The 15,776-nt window shown below is 47.6% G+C and overlaps 1 protein-coding gene across 3 annotated transcripts; it reads right to left on the reverse strand.

The window, feature by feature from the left end:
- Positions 1-36: 36 nt before the first annotated feature.
- Positions 37-15,373, reverse strand: SLC45A1 (solute carrier family 45 member 1). 3 transcript variants are annotated; one of them, XM_066564244.1, is made up of 10 exons: positions 15,354-15,373; positions 13,877-13,953; positions 11,338-11,750; positions 10,327-10,419; positions 9,657-9,881; positions 7,912-8,651; positions 6,546-6,699; positions 4,861-5,037; positions 4,018-4,223; positions 37-3,210 (listed from the first exon to the last, which is right to left on the reverse strand). In XM_066564244.1, the coding sequence occupies exons 3-10, from the start codon at positions 11,738-11,740 to the stop codon at positions 2,929-2,931; spliced, it is 2,280 nt and encodes a 759-aa protein (XP_066420341.1). In that variant the 5' UTR covers positions 11,741-11,750; positions 13,877-13,953; positions 15,354-15,373; the 3' UTR covers positions 37-2,928. The 3 variants fall into 3 exon arrangements, with proteins under 3 accessions (XP_066420341.1, XP_066420340.1, XP_066420342.1); XM_066564243.1 differs by lacking the exon at positions 15,354-15,373 and adding an exon at positions 14,946-14,993; XM_066564245.1 differs by lacking the exon at positions 15,354-15,373 and adding an exon at positions 14,616-14,682.
- Positions 15,374-15,776: the final 403 nt, after the last annotated feature.

A 15,776-nucleotide genomic window follows, 5' to 3' on the forward strand; every position in this document is an offset into this window, starting at 1 on the left:
ACTTCCCAATATGCCTTATATACACTAGATACATACTATATTTATATATATAAATTTTATTCTATTTTATTCTTGAAAAAATTTATTTTTCCAACCAAAGAACAGCAGAAGTTCTGAAATCATGAGGTTTTTCTGAGTGACACAGCAGAGGCTGAGTGAGCTGCAGACATGCTGAAATGGTTACAGGTTGCTTAATTACAAACATGTGAGAACCATTAGGTCTTTTCTCCACCCCTCTCCTCATTTTCCCTGCTTCTGTACAAGTGTAATAAATACATTTACAAACATCACAAATAATTGCCATGAAGCAACCTTTAATGATATGGACTTAATCAAAATTAACCTGAAAAACAGCACAGTGTAAAATCATTTTCCTGCCTAAATTCATGCATCTTTTTTTAAATCAGTAACTTGCAAATTTAGACAGAATATTTGAAGCCTTTGGATTCCAGAAGGGGAACATCACGTTGCAGCTCACAGTTCACCAGTGACCATAGACAGTAATTTCTGTAAAATACAAAATGTCTGACAAAGGAAAAGAATCAGCAAGTAAGCAATGCCTCTTTTTAAAGTTATTTCTAAGGATTTGGTGCAACTTTTAACTCTGCATGATGGTGACAGGCTCTGGTTTTTCCAGACACCACTAGTACTGCTCAAAGCCCCAAATTAACACACACTGATGTTGACTTAGAAGTCCTGTGTATGTACCACTACATAAATACATATGCAAAATAAAGTCCATATGCCATAAAATAAAAAAAAATTTAATAGAGAGTCCATTGGGCAAGGCATACAGGCATAGCAATAGTTTTATAACTACATAAATGTAGTTGATATTATTTACAGAGGGAAATGGAGACAAACATTATAGTGAAATACAGTGATTTATGAATTTTTTGAAGATTTTCACTTAAAACAAAATGATCTGCAACTCCAGCTCCCTGGAAAAGTAAAGTGCTCACAATCCATTTAGTGCAATAAAGGCTGTCTACAAAACTTAAGAGGAGAAAAAAACCTTTAAGAATTAATACCACATTAGCTAGTGGGGCCAAACAAAAAATAAAATTATTTTTGAGTTTAAAGTTTGAGAAGGAAGAGAAATTAGGATTACAAAGCAGACTAACAAGAATAATTCTCCAAAGCAAAGTGTTTAGATTGTCAGAAGTGCCAAATGCCATTGTTTCTCATGCTATTTGTCCCAGCTTTGTCCTGAACATTCCTGGGGACAGCTGTCCCATAATGAAGGGAATGGCACAGAAATTCCTGCAGATGTGACACCGTGTAAGCCCAAAGAAAGAAATGAAAGATGAATGTCCTCATCAGTCTGGCAGCTAACAGTCCTTTATCTCTGAGTGCTTGACTTCATCATTTCAGCAGGATTCCTGTTTAAATCAATACTTGCTTCTAAAATACAAAAATTGGGAGCAGATGATAAAAGTGAGGGGTTCTTACAAGTTATGTATTATTCTTTCAGCACTTCAGTAAGCCACAACAACTCAAGATTACAGATATTATTTCACCCTGGCATCATAGATCAGAATCAGGTGAACAGTGAAGTACAACCCATTTAAAGGAGTGACTCTCCTGAGAAAACCCTTCTGGACCTAGGGACCAAATATCATCTCTGCAGGATGCCATGCACAGCACATGTGAACACAAAATGCCCACCATCCTTCACCATCCTTGGCAGAACTTGGCTGCCTACCCAGACACAGAGGCAGACTGACAGGGGCTTTACAAATAGTTTTATTAATGACTTACAATTAACTCCTGGCCTTACCTAGAACTTGTAAAAATTCTCACACACCACCTTCTAAAATCAGAATAATTAAGAAATTTCTCGTGTAATGAAACCCAAAGCCTTTTTACTGGTTTGACTGAGGTGAGGAAGATGCAGCTGTAATTGACAAGCACTGAGCCACTGACCCCAGACTTCAGAATGTCCCAAGGTAAAACTGTAGAAACAAGAATGATGTGATGCAGGCTTCCCTACAAATGATCTTTCTTATGAGTAAAGTTCTTGAGAGTAACCTTCTGCCCAAGGGAGGTTGATGGGGAAAGACCTTTCTCCCCAGAATGGGTTATGGATGGACAACTGCTGAATTGGATTGTGGACAAATCCTCCTGCTAAGTCACCACAAACTCCTGTAGTCTTAATTAAACTCTAATGACGAAGGAAATATGCACATACGGGGGAACATCACCAAGGAGCACAGCCAGGACCCCCAGAGTGGGGTGTGGGAGCCAGGCCACAGCGCTGCAGCCCACAGAGGTGTCTTGGAGCAGTTCTGCTGCTGGGAGCTCTCTGCACCCAGAAATTGTTTTATTAATGACTTAAAATGAACTCCTGGCTTTAACTGACACCTGACAAAGGACTGACACCACCCAAGCAGGACCAGCTGCTCTCAGCCTTCCCAGAGTTTTGAAAAGCCCCCTCCAGAGCCAGGCCTGCCAGGGGCAGAGGCTGCAGGCTGGACCTGCAGCTCCCTCCCAGCAATCACCACCGACCTGGGCAACCAGGGCTGCTCTGCCTGGCCGGGAGGTGGCACCTTCTGCCCCCAGAGTGGCACTGTCACCATTCCCACGGTGGCAATCTCTGCAGCAGTGCCTGGGCAGCCCAGCAGCGACAGAGGGAGCTTGCAGATCTTCAGCCTCATGCAGGACAATGCAGGCACCCCGGGATAACAGCACCAGAGGCACACAGAGCCCTCTGCCACCTCGGGGAAGGACACGAGCAGTGCCAGGCGCCGCTGCCTCACCCCTCACCTTCCCTCCGGCAGGGGAAAGCCCAGCAAAGCCCGCACGGACCTTTCTTTGTGTGTGCCAAGCCCCCTGCTGCCATCCCAGGGGGGCACGGCCTGGCCTGTCGCGATAGGGAGGCCGAGGGTGAGGCCAGGAGGCAGCAGAGGCCGAGGCAGCTCCTCCCGTTTATTGGTTCCTCGCTCGGGGCAGCAGCGGGCGCTGCTCCTCCGCGGGGGGCAGCTCCTCGGGGGGCAGCAGCTCGTAGGTGACACAGAGGGACGAGAAGAGGCAGCCCAGGAAGGACACGAGGCTGGAGAAGTACATGGCACTGCTGGCACTGCCCACGGCCGCCGTCAGCGGCCCCATGGCCAGCGCCACGAGGATCTGTGCCAGGAAGTACTGACAGCTCAGCAGGGAGATGTCAACGCCCATGCCACGGCGAGTGCCCTCCGACTGCGAGCCGACAAACTGCGGGGACACAGGCACAGAGTCAGGGGGACACAGCCAGAGTCAGGGGACACAGGCACAGAGTCAGGGGGACACAGCCAGAGTCAGGGGACACAGCCAGAGTCAGGGGACACAGGGAACACAGCCGCAGAGTCACGGGTGTCCCAGAGGGCACAGGCACAGAGTCAGGGGTGTCCCAGAGTTGGGGTGTCCCAGAGGGCACAGGCACAGAGCCAGGGTGTCCCAGAATCAGGGGTGTCCCAGAGTCAGGGGTGTCCCAGAGGGCACAGGCACAGAGTCAGGGGTGTCCCAGGGCACACAGGCACAGAGTCGGGGGTGTCACAGAGTCAGGGGTGTCCCAGAGTCAGGGGTGTCCCGGGGGACACAGGCACAGAGCCAGGGTGTCCCAGAGCCAGGGGTGTCCCAGAGTCAGGGGTGTCCTGGGGCACACAGGCACAGAGTAAGGGGTGTCCCAGGGCACACAGGCACAGAGTCAGGGGTGTCCCAGAGTCAGGGGTGTCCCAGAATCAGGGGTGTCCCAGAGTAAGGGGTGTCCCGGGGGACACAGGCACAGAGTCAGGGGTGTCCCAGAATCAGGGGTGTCCCAGAGTCAGGGGTGTCCCAGAATCAGGGGTGTCCCAGAGTAAGGGGTGTCCCAGAATCAGGGGTGTCCCAGAGTAAGGGGTGTCCCAGAGGGCACAGGCACAGAGCCAGGGGTGTCCCAGAGTAAGGGGTGTCCCGGGGGACACAGGCACAGAGTCAGGGTGTCCCAGAGCCAGGGTGTCCCAGAGTCAGGGGTGCCCCAGAGCCAGGGTGTCCCGGGCTCACCTCTCGGCTCTGGTAGTAGTCGCAGAGCAGGGAGTAGGGCAGCGTGCAGAGCGTGGCGAACAGGATGCCGTAGGTGGCGCACAGGGACAGCAGCACGTAGACGTTCCTGGAGAGCGTGGCCAGGCCCGTGCCCAGCCCAAAGGCCAAATATGCCACAAAGTACAGGGTCCGTGTGCTGAAGCGCTCCTCCAGCTTCTCCAGCACGGCTGCAAGGAAATGGGACAGCTTTGGGGTGACCTGCAGCCCTCCCCACTGCCACCCTTGCTTAGGCAGCCACATCTCAGTGGCAACCCCTGAGGAATTGGTGGCTTGCACGTGAGTGAGTGCCAAGGACCCTTCCAAACCTGGCTTCCATGATGCAGCATTGCTGCCTTGTCTGCACAGAGGGCACGGCAGAGCTGAGGCCTGGCACTGCCCCTGTCCCAGAGGGGTAAATGGGAGCTGCTGGGGGTGGGCAGGCAGAGGCATGACACACTGACACACATGACAAAGGGCTGGGGTGGCACATGACACCTGAGTGCTCTGCCTGGGTGGTGCTGCACCAGAACTGTGCCTGTGGTGACTGCATGGGTCTCTGCATTCCATGTACTTTGAAAATGCCACTTGTGAAAGGAACCACATCCTAAAAGAGATGTGTCTTCACCCGGGTTGCTGACCTCACCTGCTGTCAGTGCAGGCCAAGGTCAGTAGCAGAGGTAAAGGGGTGAAAAAGGACACTGCTACAGCACTTGTGCCATTGGCAGGCTGTGTGCAACATAAACACTGGCCCATTGTTGCAGAATCACCACTTTTAAGAAATGTATCTTTTCCCAAAGCAGTAGTTCAGACAGCTGTACCAAGTACCTGAATAGAAAGCAGCACTGAATGCATAGATGCACATTCCCCAGCAGCCCATGGTGACCCCAGTGTTGTACTTCTGATACTCATCTGAGTTGTGAGGTGCTTTTGGGTTCCCTTGGAACACCACTTCTCCCATGAAGTCAGTATAAAAGAGTAGCATCCCCTCAAATGAAAGCCACCCTGAAAGAAGAGAAAAGTAACTTATGAGGATTTCAGAACATCTGTTTCCCCTTGTAAGCTTACAAGGATGTTATCAGGTATCTCACACTCACACCCCAGGACAGGTTGTGCAAGCTGAGTGTTACATAACATCCAGCCACATTTACCTGAGCCCGCTGCTCCCCGTGCATAGTGCTGCAATGCTTGTTAAAGACATTCAGGCTTTTAAAGACCAAGATTTACCATTTGAATTCCTAAGTGGAAACCTCAAGGCTGACTAAAGGCCACAAAATACTGGTTTAACAAGACAGAAAAATAGATGACAGCAGTCTGAGCTGTCTTCAGGTTCTGACAGGACACAGCACTCGGTTTAACAGAGAGGCTCATCCCATAGTAATTTTAGGTTGCTGTTATCCTCCCACATAGGACTGGAGGGAGTGCTTCTTCTGTCATGGTTGCAGCCTCCAGAGTGCCTCTGACACAGTTAAAAACTCTGCTCACAAATTGGCACCAAGGCCATTGATGTAGACAATCCCCTAATTCCTTTCACAGCCAGTGAGTATTAATTACCTGGTCCCTTCTGTCCAATTTAGTGTAAATTGGAATGAGTGCAAGCCCTTCCTAAACACCAGTCACACACTGGCTAAGAGTAAAGGCAATCCTCTACTGGCTACAGGCACTCCTGCAATGCCACATTCCACACCTCCTCCTGGCCTGCTCTGGGACCCCTGGACATGAGCAAAGGGAGGAAAGTAAATGCCAGCCTCAGGGTGTAAGCATGGAAACACAACTAATCTCATCTTTTTGCTTGCTGTGAACATTCCCCTTAAGATGTGCTGATTTAGGCTCTTGTTCCCTTTCTAGGAACACAGGCTTTACTGCTGGGATGTTTTGGGTTTTTTTCCCTTTCTAAGTGTTCTAAATAGCTACCTCAATAGTATCTATGTGGACGAAATCAAGTTGTCTCTATTAGTAGCCAATAGATAAAACTGAAAAAGGTTCACCCAAGGTAGAGTCCTCCCTTGTGGCATTCACATTCTCTGAAAAAATCCCCTTGCCCAGGATTTTTCTCCTGGGAAGCTGAGAAGCCTCAGAGAAAAAGGAAAACAATTCTTATCTCATTTGCTTCTCCTGTGTTTTGCTTATGTGGAATGTGTTTGGAGATTGTTTACCCACAGGTGATTGTTTCATTGGATTCTGCTGTGAGTTGTTTTCACTCTTTGGCCAATTGGTGCCAAGCTGTGTCAGGACTCTGGGAAGAGTCATGAGTTTTCACGATTATCTTTTTAGTATTCTGTAAGTATCTTCTCTGTATTCTTTAGTATAGTATAGTATAGTATAGATAAAGAATATATATATATTATATATTCTTTAATATAATATAGTATTATAAAGTTAATTAATATAATATAAAGTAATAAATTAGCCTTCTGAGAACATGGAGCCAGATGCATCATTCCTGCCTTTCTCGGGGCTGCCTTGCAAATCCAACACTCCCTGGTGAAGGCAAGGGGGTGCTTAGGGAGTACCTAGGAAGTGGTTGATGCAGAGGTTTCGGAGAGCCTTGGGCATGTGGCAGATGGTTGAGCAGAGCAGCTTCACAGACAGGGGCTGCTCCGAGGCCTCGCCCGGTTCGCTCAGCTCGCTCTCGTACTTCACCCCGTTCAGCAGGATGTTGGCAACCTGCACCGTAAGAACTGCCAGGTCAACAGCACAGCAGGAGAAGCACAAACATCCTTTGAGCAGATGTATGCAATGTTGCACACCTATCTGATCATCTGAAAGTTAAACTCTGCTGCTGGAGTACGTTGACTTGGAGATTAAGAAGTGTATTAGAGTGGAACAAGTGATAAATGGCAGCACTGCACTCACTGTAGCTTTCAGAATGCTTGAAGCAGCTCTCTCCCCTTCACTAGGGGACTTGGTAACCACATTCAGATGCACAGGCACAGCAGGAATGCATCAATTCCACTGCATTTATAGGAGCTGTGCCCACTTTCAGGTGAATGTGGATCCTGAAGTTTTAGAGACACTGAGGAAGAAGAGGATGAGTTTAATTGAAACACATTATCACTGCTTGCTAACCTCAATGCTCAACCTCAGTGTGCCCAGTATGTAAAATCCTGGCCCTAACAAAGTCTGCTCTCACAAACTGGGTCAAAAGTACAGCAACAACAAACAAAACAAACAAAACCAAAAAACCACCACCCCAAAAATTAAAATAAAATAAAAAATCCCCAAACCAAACAAAAAAAAAAAAAAAAAAACAAAAAAACCCCCCACAAAACAAAACAAAACAAAACAAAAAATAGAGGACTGTTTACCTCATCCCAGATCATAAAAAAATGGGCCAGCATGCAGAGGTCTCAGACATTCCAAGTTATCACCAACAGTAGGAGGTGAGGTCAGAGTCTTATCCCTCAGTAAGGGAAAGCTCACCTCCCTGATGGAGCCAGATGTAATGACTGCCATAAGGAGAAGCTCATGGGAGAATCCTATCCCTGGCCCTATTTTGCAGGTCTTTCTGTGGAAAGGGAAGATACAGGCTCAATAAAAATGTGACCTTTTCTACGTTCATGTGGTAGCTCCCTTGGTAGTGAAGCAGGACTAAAAATACTGACCTAACTCTCACAAGTGGCCCAGTTAAGAGTGGGATATTCCCATTTCTCCCATCTTAACAAAGGCAGCTGACAGACTGTCAGCCATAATTCACACACTACCCACTACTTTACTGATCTAGAGTCATAGCAGGTGTGCTGTTCCTGTAATGACTTTTATGAGGAAGCTGTCACAAGAGTCTTTAATGAATAGTCTGTGCACCACATATTTAAAACTATATGAAGAGATATTAACACTCATGTTTACATGGTCATATCATTGATTTCCTGCTCTTACCTGCTGGCTGAAGGTTACATTTCTTCTTCTGTTATTCTCTGGGCAGTGTCCTGTTACAGCATCTGGAATGGCCAAGGTCTGAGGTCTTTTCAAGATCCCTGATGACCGTGGCTTTATTGCATCCAGTGAGCCCACTCTCAGCACATCACTGTCACACCCTGATGTTAAGCTGCTTTCCCCTTGCTCCAGAATTCCATTTGCTCCATGGAAACAGCCATCAGGCACCCGAGGAAAGCTGACACTCACAGGCTGCCTGGACAAACTAGCTGGAAGTGTCATGTAACTATTATGCCCGCCTGTAAAACAGTCTATAAGCACACTGTCAATATTTGATGTCCCAAAGGATGATGCAAACTCATTAAGTCCTGTCAAAGAATTGTCTCTGCTGATAAAACTCCCGTATTTTGGCGTGAGTGGGCTCATGGGGGAAACAGGACTCGTAAAACTTGCATGTAAGTGAGCTGAGTTATGAGAAGCAGAGTTTTCATTTACATTGTCCTCAAAGAAGAAAGGTGGAGAAGGAGGGAGAGGAAGACTTGGACTTTTCATCACCTTTTTCTTCCTGTTAGAGGACTTTAAGGGTCTCTCTGGAATGCTAACTAGAGTCAGCACAGTAGCAATGGTCAGTACAATTGAGGTGAAGACATAGATGACACGAAGTTGCCCTCCTACAGCTTTTCCAAAACTGGTTTTATCCCAGTGTATTCCTCCAACAACATAACCAAAGCCACCTCCAAGACCTGGTGGAAAAACAGAGCTAAGATTATCTTCCCTATCCAGTCCCACAAGTCAGCAGCAGCACAGCATCACTTGTATAATGAATCATGAGTAGAATCTGACATTTCTGTTTTACCATTTGACCCCTTTTCACTTCAAATGCACTAATAAACACAGCTGTGCCACAAGGACAGTCTGCATGTACCAACATGGTACAGAAAGAAGGAGAAAGTGCTGTGAAAGTGATGATACAAATAATTTAAAATTATAATTTTTCTTTGCCAAGAACAAAACACCTTACCTTTAGCTATTTCAGTCCGTAAACAGAAGTGTCCACCAGCCTTGTGACAAGGCTCTGCAATCATTCAGCTAAGACTGTTTTCCTGAAAGTGAAAATCCATTTTCCTCATATGAGGAATGCAGATCTAACTAAGACAGATCCAATCACTTCAGAAGTGTAGCAAGCTCATTACTCAGCTCTGTGTTGATAGTGTGCAAAACTGCCACTGTGTTACTACCGATGAGCAGGGAAGTTTTGAGAGCACCTTTCTCTCCATTCACATGGTGAAAGTCTTTCAACACTCTCCTTTCTTACTCACAAACACATTCGAGAGTGTGGAATGGTCTCCTAGAACAGGGCAGCACAGCAATTGAAGATGACAGCAGAGAGGGATCAACAGCACCCAGTATGCACTTTTGCCTCCAAGAGAGCAACTACAAGACACATATTCCACACCTGCAGGAAGCCAAACCTCCTCCCTCAAGGGATAATTTTGTTTCCATAGGTCTTACAAAATATGTGAGGGACCTACAGATGAACAACCCATGACTGTGCCTTGTTTGAGTTGAGGTAGTTACAAAAGCCTTTTGCAATAAGTAGATTTTTTTTTACAGTTAATTAGTGATACCTGTCAGTATTTGGTCATTATGCTTATTCAGGAAAAGACCAGTGCTTCCACCCTGCTTTCTCCCAGCAGGGCTTGTTTACTCAGGGCTCACATCTCCCAGGAAGCACCAAGAAGACATACCTGCTAACAAAGCGTGGATGTTGAGGCCCCTGTCTTGATCCACTGGGCTGCACACATCCATCATGTAGGCATGGCTGGGATTGTCTGCTGAATCTGCACTGAAGTCCATGAGGACAACACCACAGACTGTAAGGATGATGCCCCATTTGTGGTTATTCTCAGTGTCAGACAAGGCACTCCCTATATCTTTGCCATTCAGCATAAGGGAGAGCCCGAGCAATGCTCCTGGGAACAAAACCAAAACAAAATCAGTCACTGTTTGTCAGCAAGGCTGCAGAGCTCCAGACTCCAAAAGCATTATTCTACCTGCACAGCCTTGCAGCAAGCACTGTTGCTCTTGCTCCTATCAATGCAGCCTGGGAAATTAGTGTGGCTTATAGGACACACATAATCCTTTTCCACTATTCAAGCCTAACAGATGTCTAGAGTTTACTTTGGCCAAAAACATCCACATTCTTGACCCTCAAAATATCCTTTCAGACTCTGAGAAGTTTTTATGTGTGGATCTCCAGCTGCCAAAGCATCAGCTGTGTCACTCACCATCTTCTTCAGACCCACAACACCCAACACCTCAGGAACATTTTGTTCAGTTTAGTGCCACAAGGAATGTCACAGAAGAGAGATGTACAACGTTTTTAAGTGTTATCCCCCTCACTTCCAAAAGACACACCTACTGCTAAAACCAGAATGAAAGGTCTTCTCCTCCCAAATCTTGATGTGCATCTGTCACTCCAGGCTCCCAGCAAAGGCTGTAGCAAAAACCCTAGAAAAAAGGAATCACCAATGGACAGGATTCTTCTCCAAGCCTGTTTCACAGAGGAGTTAAAGCAGGCATGCCCTAAAAGGCAGTCAAGGCAGGACAGCACAGTGCAGTGACATCCCCAGTCACCCAGGGACACACAGCACACTGCCTGGCATTGCCCAGGACAGGGACTCAGAAACAGAATGTGCTGCTGCTCACTGCAGGGCACTTCACTCTGCAGCAGCAACACAGAGTTTGACACCAGGTGAAAAGTCAGAGTACAAGTTACACATTCCTAAGCACTCTGTTCTTTACAAGCTCTCATTTATCCCATATTAGATGTGAGATCCCCTGCAGGATTAGCTTGGAAAACAGCAGGAAGCAAATATGCAAGTAGGAAAGATGCCTCTATTAACCAGTGCCAGCCTGTTAGGAGGGGCCTATCTCTTCTTCCAAAGCACATGTTGTGAGTACAAGGACAGGCAGAACAAAATTTTCCAGTGGTATCCATAGTAATGGATACACTCCCAGCCCTGCCTCTGTGTAATTCAATGCCTGTATCACCAGTGGTCGATGGTCTTTCATCACTGGAACCCCTCATTTGTTACAGAAAGTTAAACAGGAGAAGGCAATCCCACTCTGCTTTTTTCACACACCCTTGAAAACTGCCTCTGTATGCTTTTTTTCATGGGGACATAAATGGATACACTGATCTTCTTATGCTTGTTTTTAAGTACAGGAACAGAGCAACCAAAGGTTACCCTCACACAACTTTTAAGAGGTGGAGAAGTTTTTAAAAGAACAGATATTTTGAGCACATTTGTCTTATTTCAGGCAGGGCACAGCAAGAATTGTCCTCCTACTTGTCTGAAACAAAAAAATTAAAAAACCCCATAGTGGAAAAACTAAGAGGGAAGGAATAGCACCACAAAAAGTTACCTAATATAGGGCTGATGAACCACACCATTCCATACAGCTGGTCTGGAAGCCCCATCTGGAGCAGCACAGGGGTAACATAGGCTGTTTCCATGGCATAGCTGAATTCAAGCCCAAAGAGAATGCACCCATTGAAAAGGAGTTCCAGGAAAGACCTCTGAGGCTGGAGATCCCCAAAGTCCACCAGGTCCATGGGACAGGGAGTGTTGGGTGGGGGTGGAGGTGAGGGCCGGATGTGTTTCCTCCTTTTTGGGTGTCTCTTGAAGTTGTTGGCCCGGTGACTGATGTGCCGTGTGGGCAGCCCAGAGTAGCCTGGGGCTGAGGATCTCCAGAGCTCCTGAGAGGCCACGCCCGACAGGAGCGCGGCATCGCTGACAGGGCTCGGGCCCGATGCCGGAACCATCATGGCTGAGGGTCTGGAACACAAACAGCTCAGAAGAAAGTGGTTGAGGGAAGAAAAACTTTGCTGTCACAGATACATTTTATGAAAAATCCTTTCATTAAGATCTTTTCAGCTTCTCCATGTTTTGCTGCTTTAAAATGTGATTTAAAAAATTGTTTACCCAGCATGTAAAATTGTTTTTACTTGATAACCAATAACAACCACCTGTGTCGAAACTGTAAACAGCCACAAAATTTTATTCTCATTCTATTCTTTTCTTTACTATCTTTCTAATAAAATCCTTTCTTCTATTCTTTTAATATAGTTTTAATATATCATTTTCTTTTAATATATCATAAAATAATAAATCAACCTTCTAAAACATAAAGTCAAAATTCTCATCTCTTCCCTCATCCTAAAACCCCTACAAACACCACCACACTTTGCTTAATTTTTTTTACTGAAGTTCAAGTCATTTCTCAATATTTCATATATGAAGTATGGCCTTTGTGTTAGTTACAACCTCTTCTTCCCATCTCTTGATGGAAGGCATTTGTGCTTTATGGGCCCATCTCCTGCATCTTTGCAAAATGAAACACCAGAGATACTGTCTAGGTTACCTAAGTATTTGCCTACCATCACAGGGGATTAAAAATGAAATATTTAAAACAATTAACAGTCACAGATGTCACACTTCTCAGAAGTTCCCAATGGGTCAGCAAAGGGTTTACATTTATGTAGAATTCACTTGAGTTAAACTCGCTCAAGTTAAAAAAATAAATCATAATCTCAGTCTGTGTTTACAATAATGCAAAGCTTGGCAGGAGATTCCAGACCCCTGCTGCAACATGAAATCACTTTGGCAAGAAATCCTTTTGCTACTGATCCTAGCACTCCTGCTGCCTATGCAGAGGCCAAGGCTTAATGCAACACCTTCTTCTCAATGACCAAGTTTGGTTTTATTCCTATTTCCATTCCTGAATTCAGCAGAGATATCTCCACTGCAAGAAGGGGAGTTCCTGATCCTTAGGAACTGAATCATGAGAAGAAGATTCATGCCCCACAAGCCACCCTCAAAACTGCTACTCCTCTTTCAGTGCTTAATGGCTCCCAAGTGCTGAATAGGCTCCTTGAATCTCATCAGAGTCACTCCTGTAGCCAAAGCATGCACAGTGTGGTGGGTAAAACAGCCAAATGGCTTCCAAAATAGCACATCAGAGAGATGCCAACAGATCTGCTGCATAAACGAACCAAATGTGATTTCTTGATTCTTTTTTCCAGAAATGGAAACAGCTCATGAGTGAAGTCTGACCTTTTCCTTATGCCTCCTTGCCCAAAAGCTGCTGCTGCACAAGAACAGCTCCACGTCACCCCATTCCTCTTCACCACACCCTCACCACTGCACACTAGTGAGTAAAACAAGTCTCTTACTTTTTTGATTACAGTTCCCCTGGGGAAAAAAACTCCCAGCTCTTCTACTCTTTGGCTGTACAGCACTCCCCTAAATCTCATGTTTTCTGCTTCTTCATCTGGCACCTTTCATGCACTGCTCTTCCTTCCTGTAGCCCTCAGTCTACACAAAGCCACAATTTATTGCAGATCCCCAACTATTCCTGAAAGCAGAACCCCACAAGCCCAGGTTTACCATCACACACATTAACCCAAGCAGTGTTAAGCATGGGGGATGATGCCTACACAGACCAACCCTCAGCTCCATGCAGGGATCAGAGACACTGCACAATCCCAAACTGACTGTCCAGCACCTCACAGGAGATGGCAGCTGGAGTAACTTGAGTGCATTTGGGGGGCAAGGAGGATAAGGAAGGATGAGAGTGAGAAGGCATCTATTGAAATATTGCTAGCATTGTGTCAAGGGTTTCCTTGACTGCTTCTCTTCAGAAGAGGTGTATATCAGGCAAGAGAGAATGAGCAATTCATAATCCCAGCTGCACATCTTGACAGCCCTCACCTCACACAGCACCAACAGCAGCATCTTGCTTGGAAAGCTCATTAGGCACAAAGTCCCATACAAGGACCAGCAGAAAGAGAAGCATACAGAGACTTTGTTAAGACATCTGCACCAATGTTCTCCTTGATACTGTTCCTCCAAATTACTGAAAACTTCCTATGACCCATGTATCTCACAAGCAGAGTACTTACTTTGCAGAGTACCTTTATCAGCCCCCAGGAAAAAGTAATATCCTCACTATGAGAATTTGTTAAAAACGAGGAGATACCTGAAAGAAGACATAATGAAAACCCAATCAGATTCATGACAGTTGTTCTAACAACCCTTTCACAGAGCCATGACAAAGAAGATGAGCTAGCAGCCCCTTCACTACTATTATACCTTGCCATTGGCACAGAAGTGTTATCTCCTTATCTCCATCTATTAGCTTTCATTTCATACTAGATCCCCCTTTATCTCCTTTACTGAGTATTGCAAAGTGATTGCATTCCAAGTCCTAAGTGGCAACGTTTTAGTGATATAGGAAAGACCCCCCCATGCATGGCTCAAAAATACACGTGGTGACCTGTAATTACTTGAAACGAAAGGCTATTACTGACAGCATGTCACTGGTCCAGCAGAAAATCAGTGTAAAACTATGAACTGAGCCTATATCCTCAACCCCTCATCTTCCTCAACTTATTGGTCGTTCACTGGAAGACATCTCAAAAATGCCCTCGGGTAAATCTACGTGGTGATCACAGCAGCAGCAAGGCAGGAAACCTCTCCCTCAGTGTGGCTGCTAGCCCTCAATGTCAATAGTTATTTGGGATTTTTCGCACTCCACATCTGTTATAGCAACACTTGCACATCACAGTGGAAGGCAATGCTGGCTATGCCGGCTGCTATCCGCACAAACGCGAGTGCTCGGGCAATGTGGTCCGCCCTCACCGCTCCTCCTGCCACCGCTACGCCGAAAATAACTCTACTTTTCGGGCAAATCTGGCTCCGATTTTTCTGCGTCGGCTACCGAGGGCTCCCAAAACCCCACAGTCATCGGCGGGGAAGGCCGGCCCTGACCCTGGTGCTGACCCGGCCACCGCCTGCCCATCCTTTGTGCCGGCCGGGCGGGAGCCGCGCCGGCAGCGCCGCGCCACCGACCCGACCCGACCCGACCCGACCCGGCCCGGCCCGGCCCCTCACGGCCCCTCACGGCCCCGGGCCTCGCGTCCGCCCCCCGCGCCCCCGGCCCGGCCCGGCCCGGCCCGGCCGCCGCCTCACCTGCCCGCCCGGCCCGCACTGCGCCGCGCCGTGACGCCGCCGGCCCCGCCCCGCGCTCTCCGCCGGCAGCGGCAGCGGCCGCCCCCGCCCGAGCCGCCGGGGGGCTCCGGGCCCGCGCTGCTCCCGCCCGCCCGCACCGGCACCGGCACCGGCACCGGCACCGCCTCCGCCCGAGCCGCCGGGGGGCCCCGGGCCCGCGCTGCTCCCGCCCGCCCGCACCGGCACCGGCACCGCCCCCGCCCGAGCCGCCGGGGGGCTCCGGGCCCGCGCTGCTCCCGCCCGCCCGCACCGGCACCGCCCGCGCTGCTCCCGCACCGGCACCGCCTCCGCGGAGAGCCCCGAGGCTGCGGCGGGGTCGGGAGGGCCCGGTGGTGGGAGAAGCCGCCCCCCGTTCTCCGCAGCACCCACCGCTCGCGGGCTCGCCGCAGCCGCTCCCGCCCCGGACAGATGCGGCTCATTCCCAAATTGGCACTGGCGGGGCGGATCGTGATAGTAAGATTTTTAGCGGGTACAGAGATATTTTTTGATAGGCCTGCAAAGCAGATGCCGTAAAACATGATGCACTTCTCTATTTAAGTCTTCCCCTTCCTAGGCTAAAGAAATTAGGCAATTTTATTTTATAGTGCCATATTTTGGGCTTGTGTTTCATATTTCCTCACGGTTTGCAAACAAAGATGTAATGATGTAGTGCAGTCTGCTCTACTTTTACAATAAAACTTAAAATTCAGAGCCTTAATCATTAAGCATTCTTAATTTTATCTTCAGAGGTTACCATAACACTGCAAGAATCCCTAGTATATATTAGTATTTAGGTCTTGTAGAATTTATTGT

This window comes from Molothrus aeneus, chromosome 21 (genome assembly GCF_037042795.1).
Source record: "Molothrus aeneus isolate 106 chromosome 21, BPBGC_Maene_1.0, whole genome shotgun sequence".
Lineage (NCBI taxonomy): Eukaryota > Metazoa > Chordata > Aves > Passeriformes > Icteridae > Molothrus > Molothrus aeneus.

Coding starts and splice junctions, on each gene's coding strand:
- SLC45A1 (XM_066564244.1), bottom strand. CDS start 11,740: ATGATGGTTCCGGCATCGGGCCCGAGCCCTGTCAGCGATGCCGCGCTC. Junction 10,420..11,337: donor GTTCATCAGCCCTATATTAG/GTAACTTTTTGT, acceptor CCTTTTTTCTAG/GGTTTTTGCTACAGCCTTTG. Junction 4,224..4,860: donor CAGTGCTGCTTTCTATTCAG/GTACTTGGTACA, acceptor ATTTCCTTGCAG/CCGTGCTGGAGAAGCTGGAG.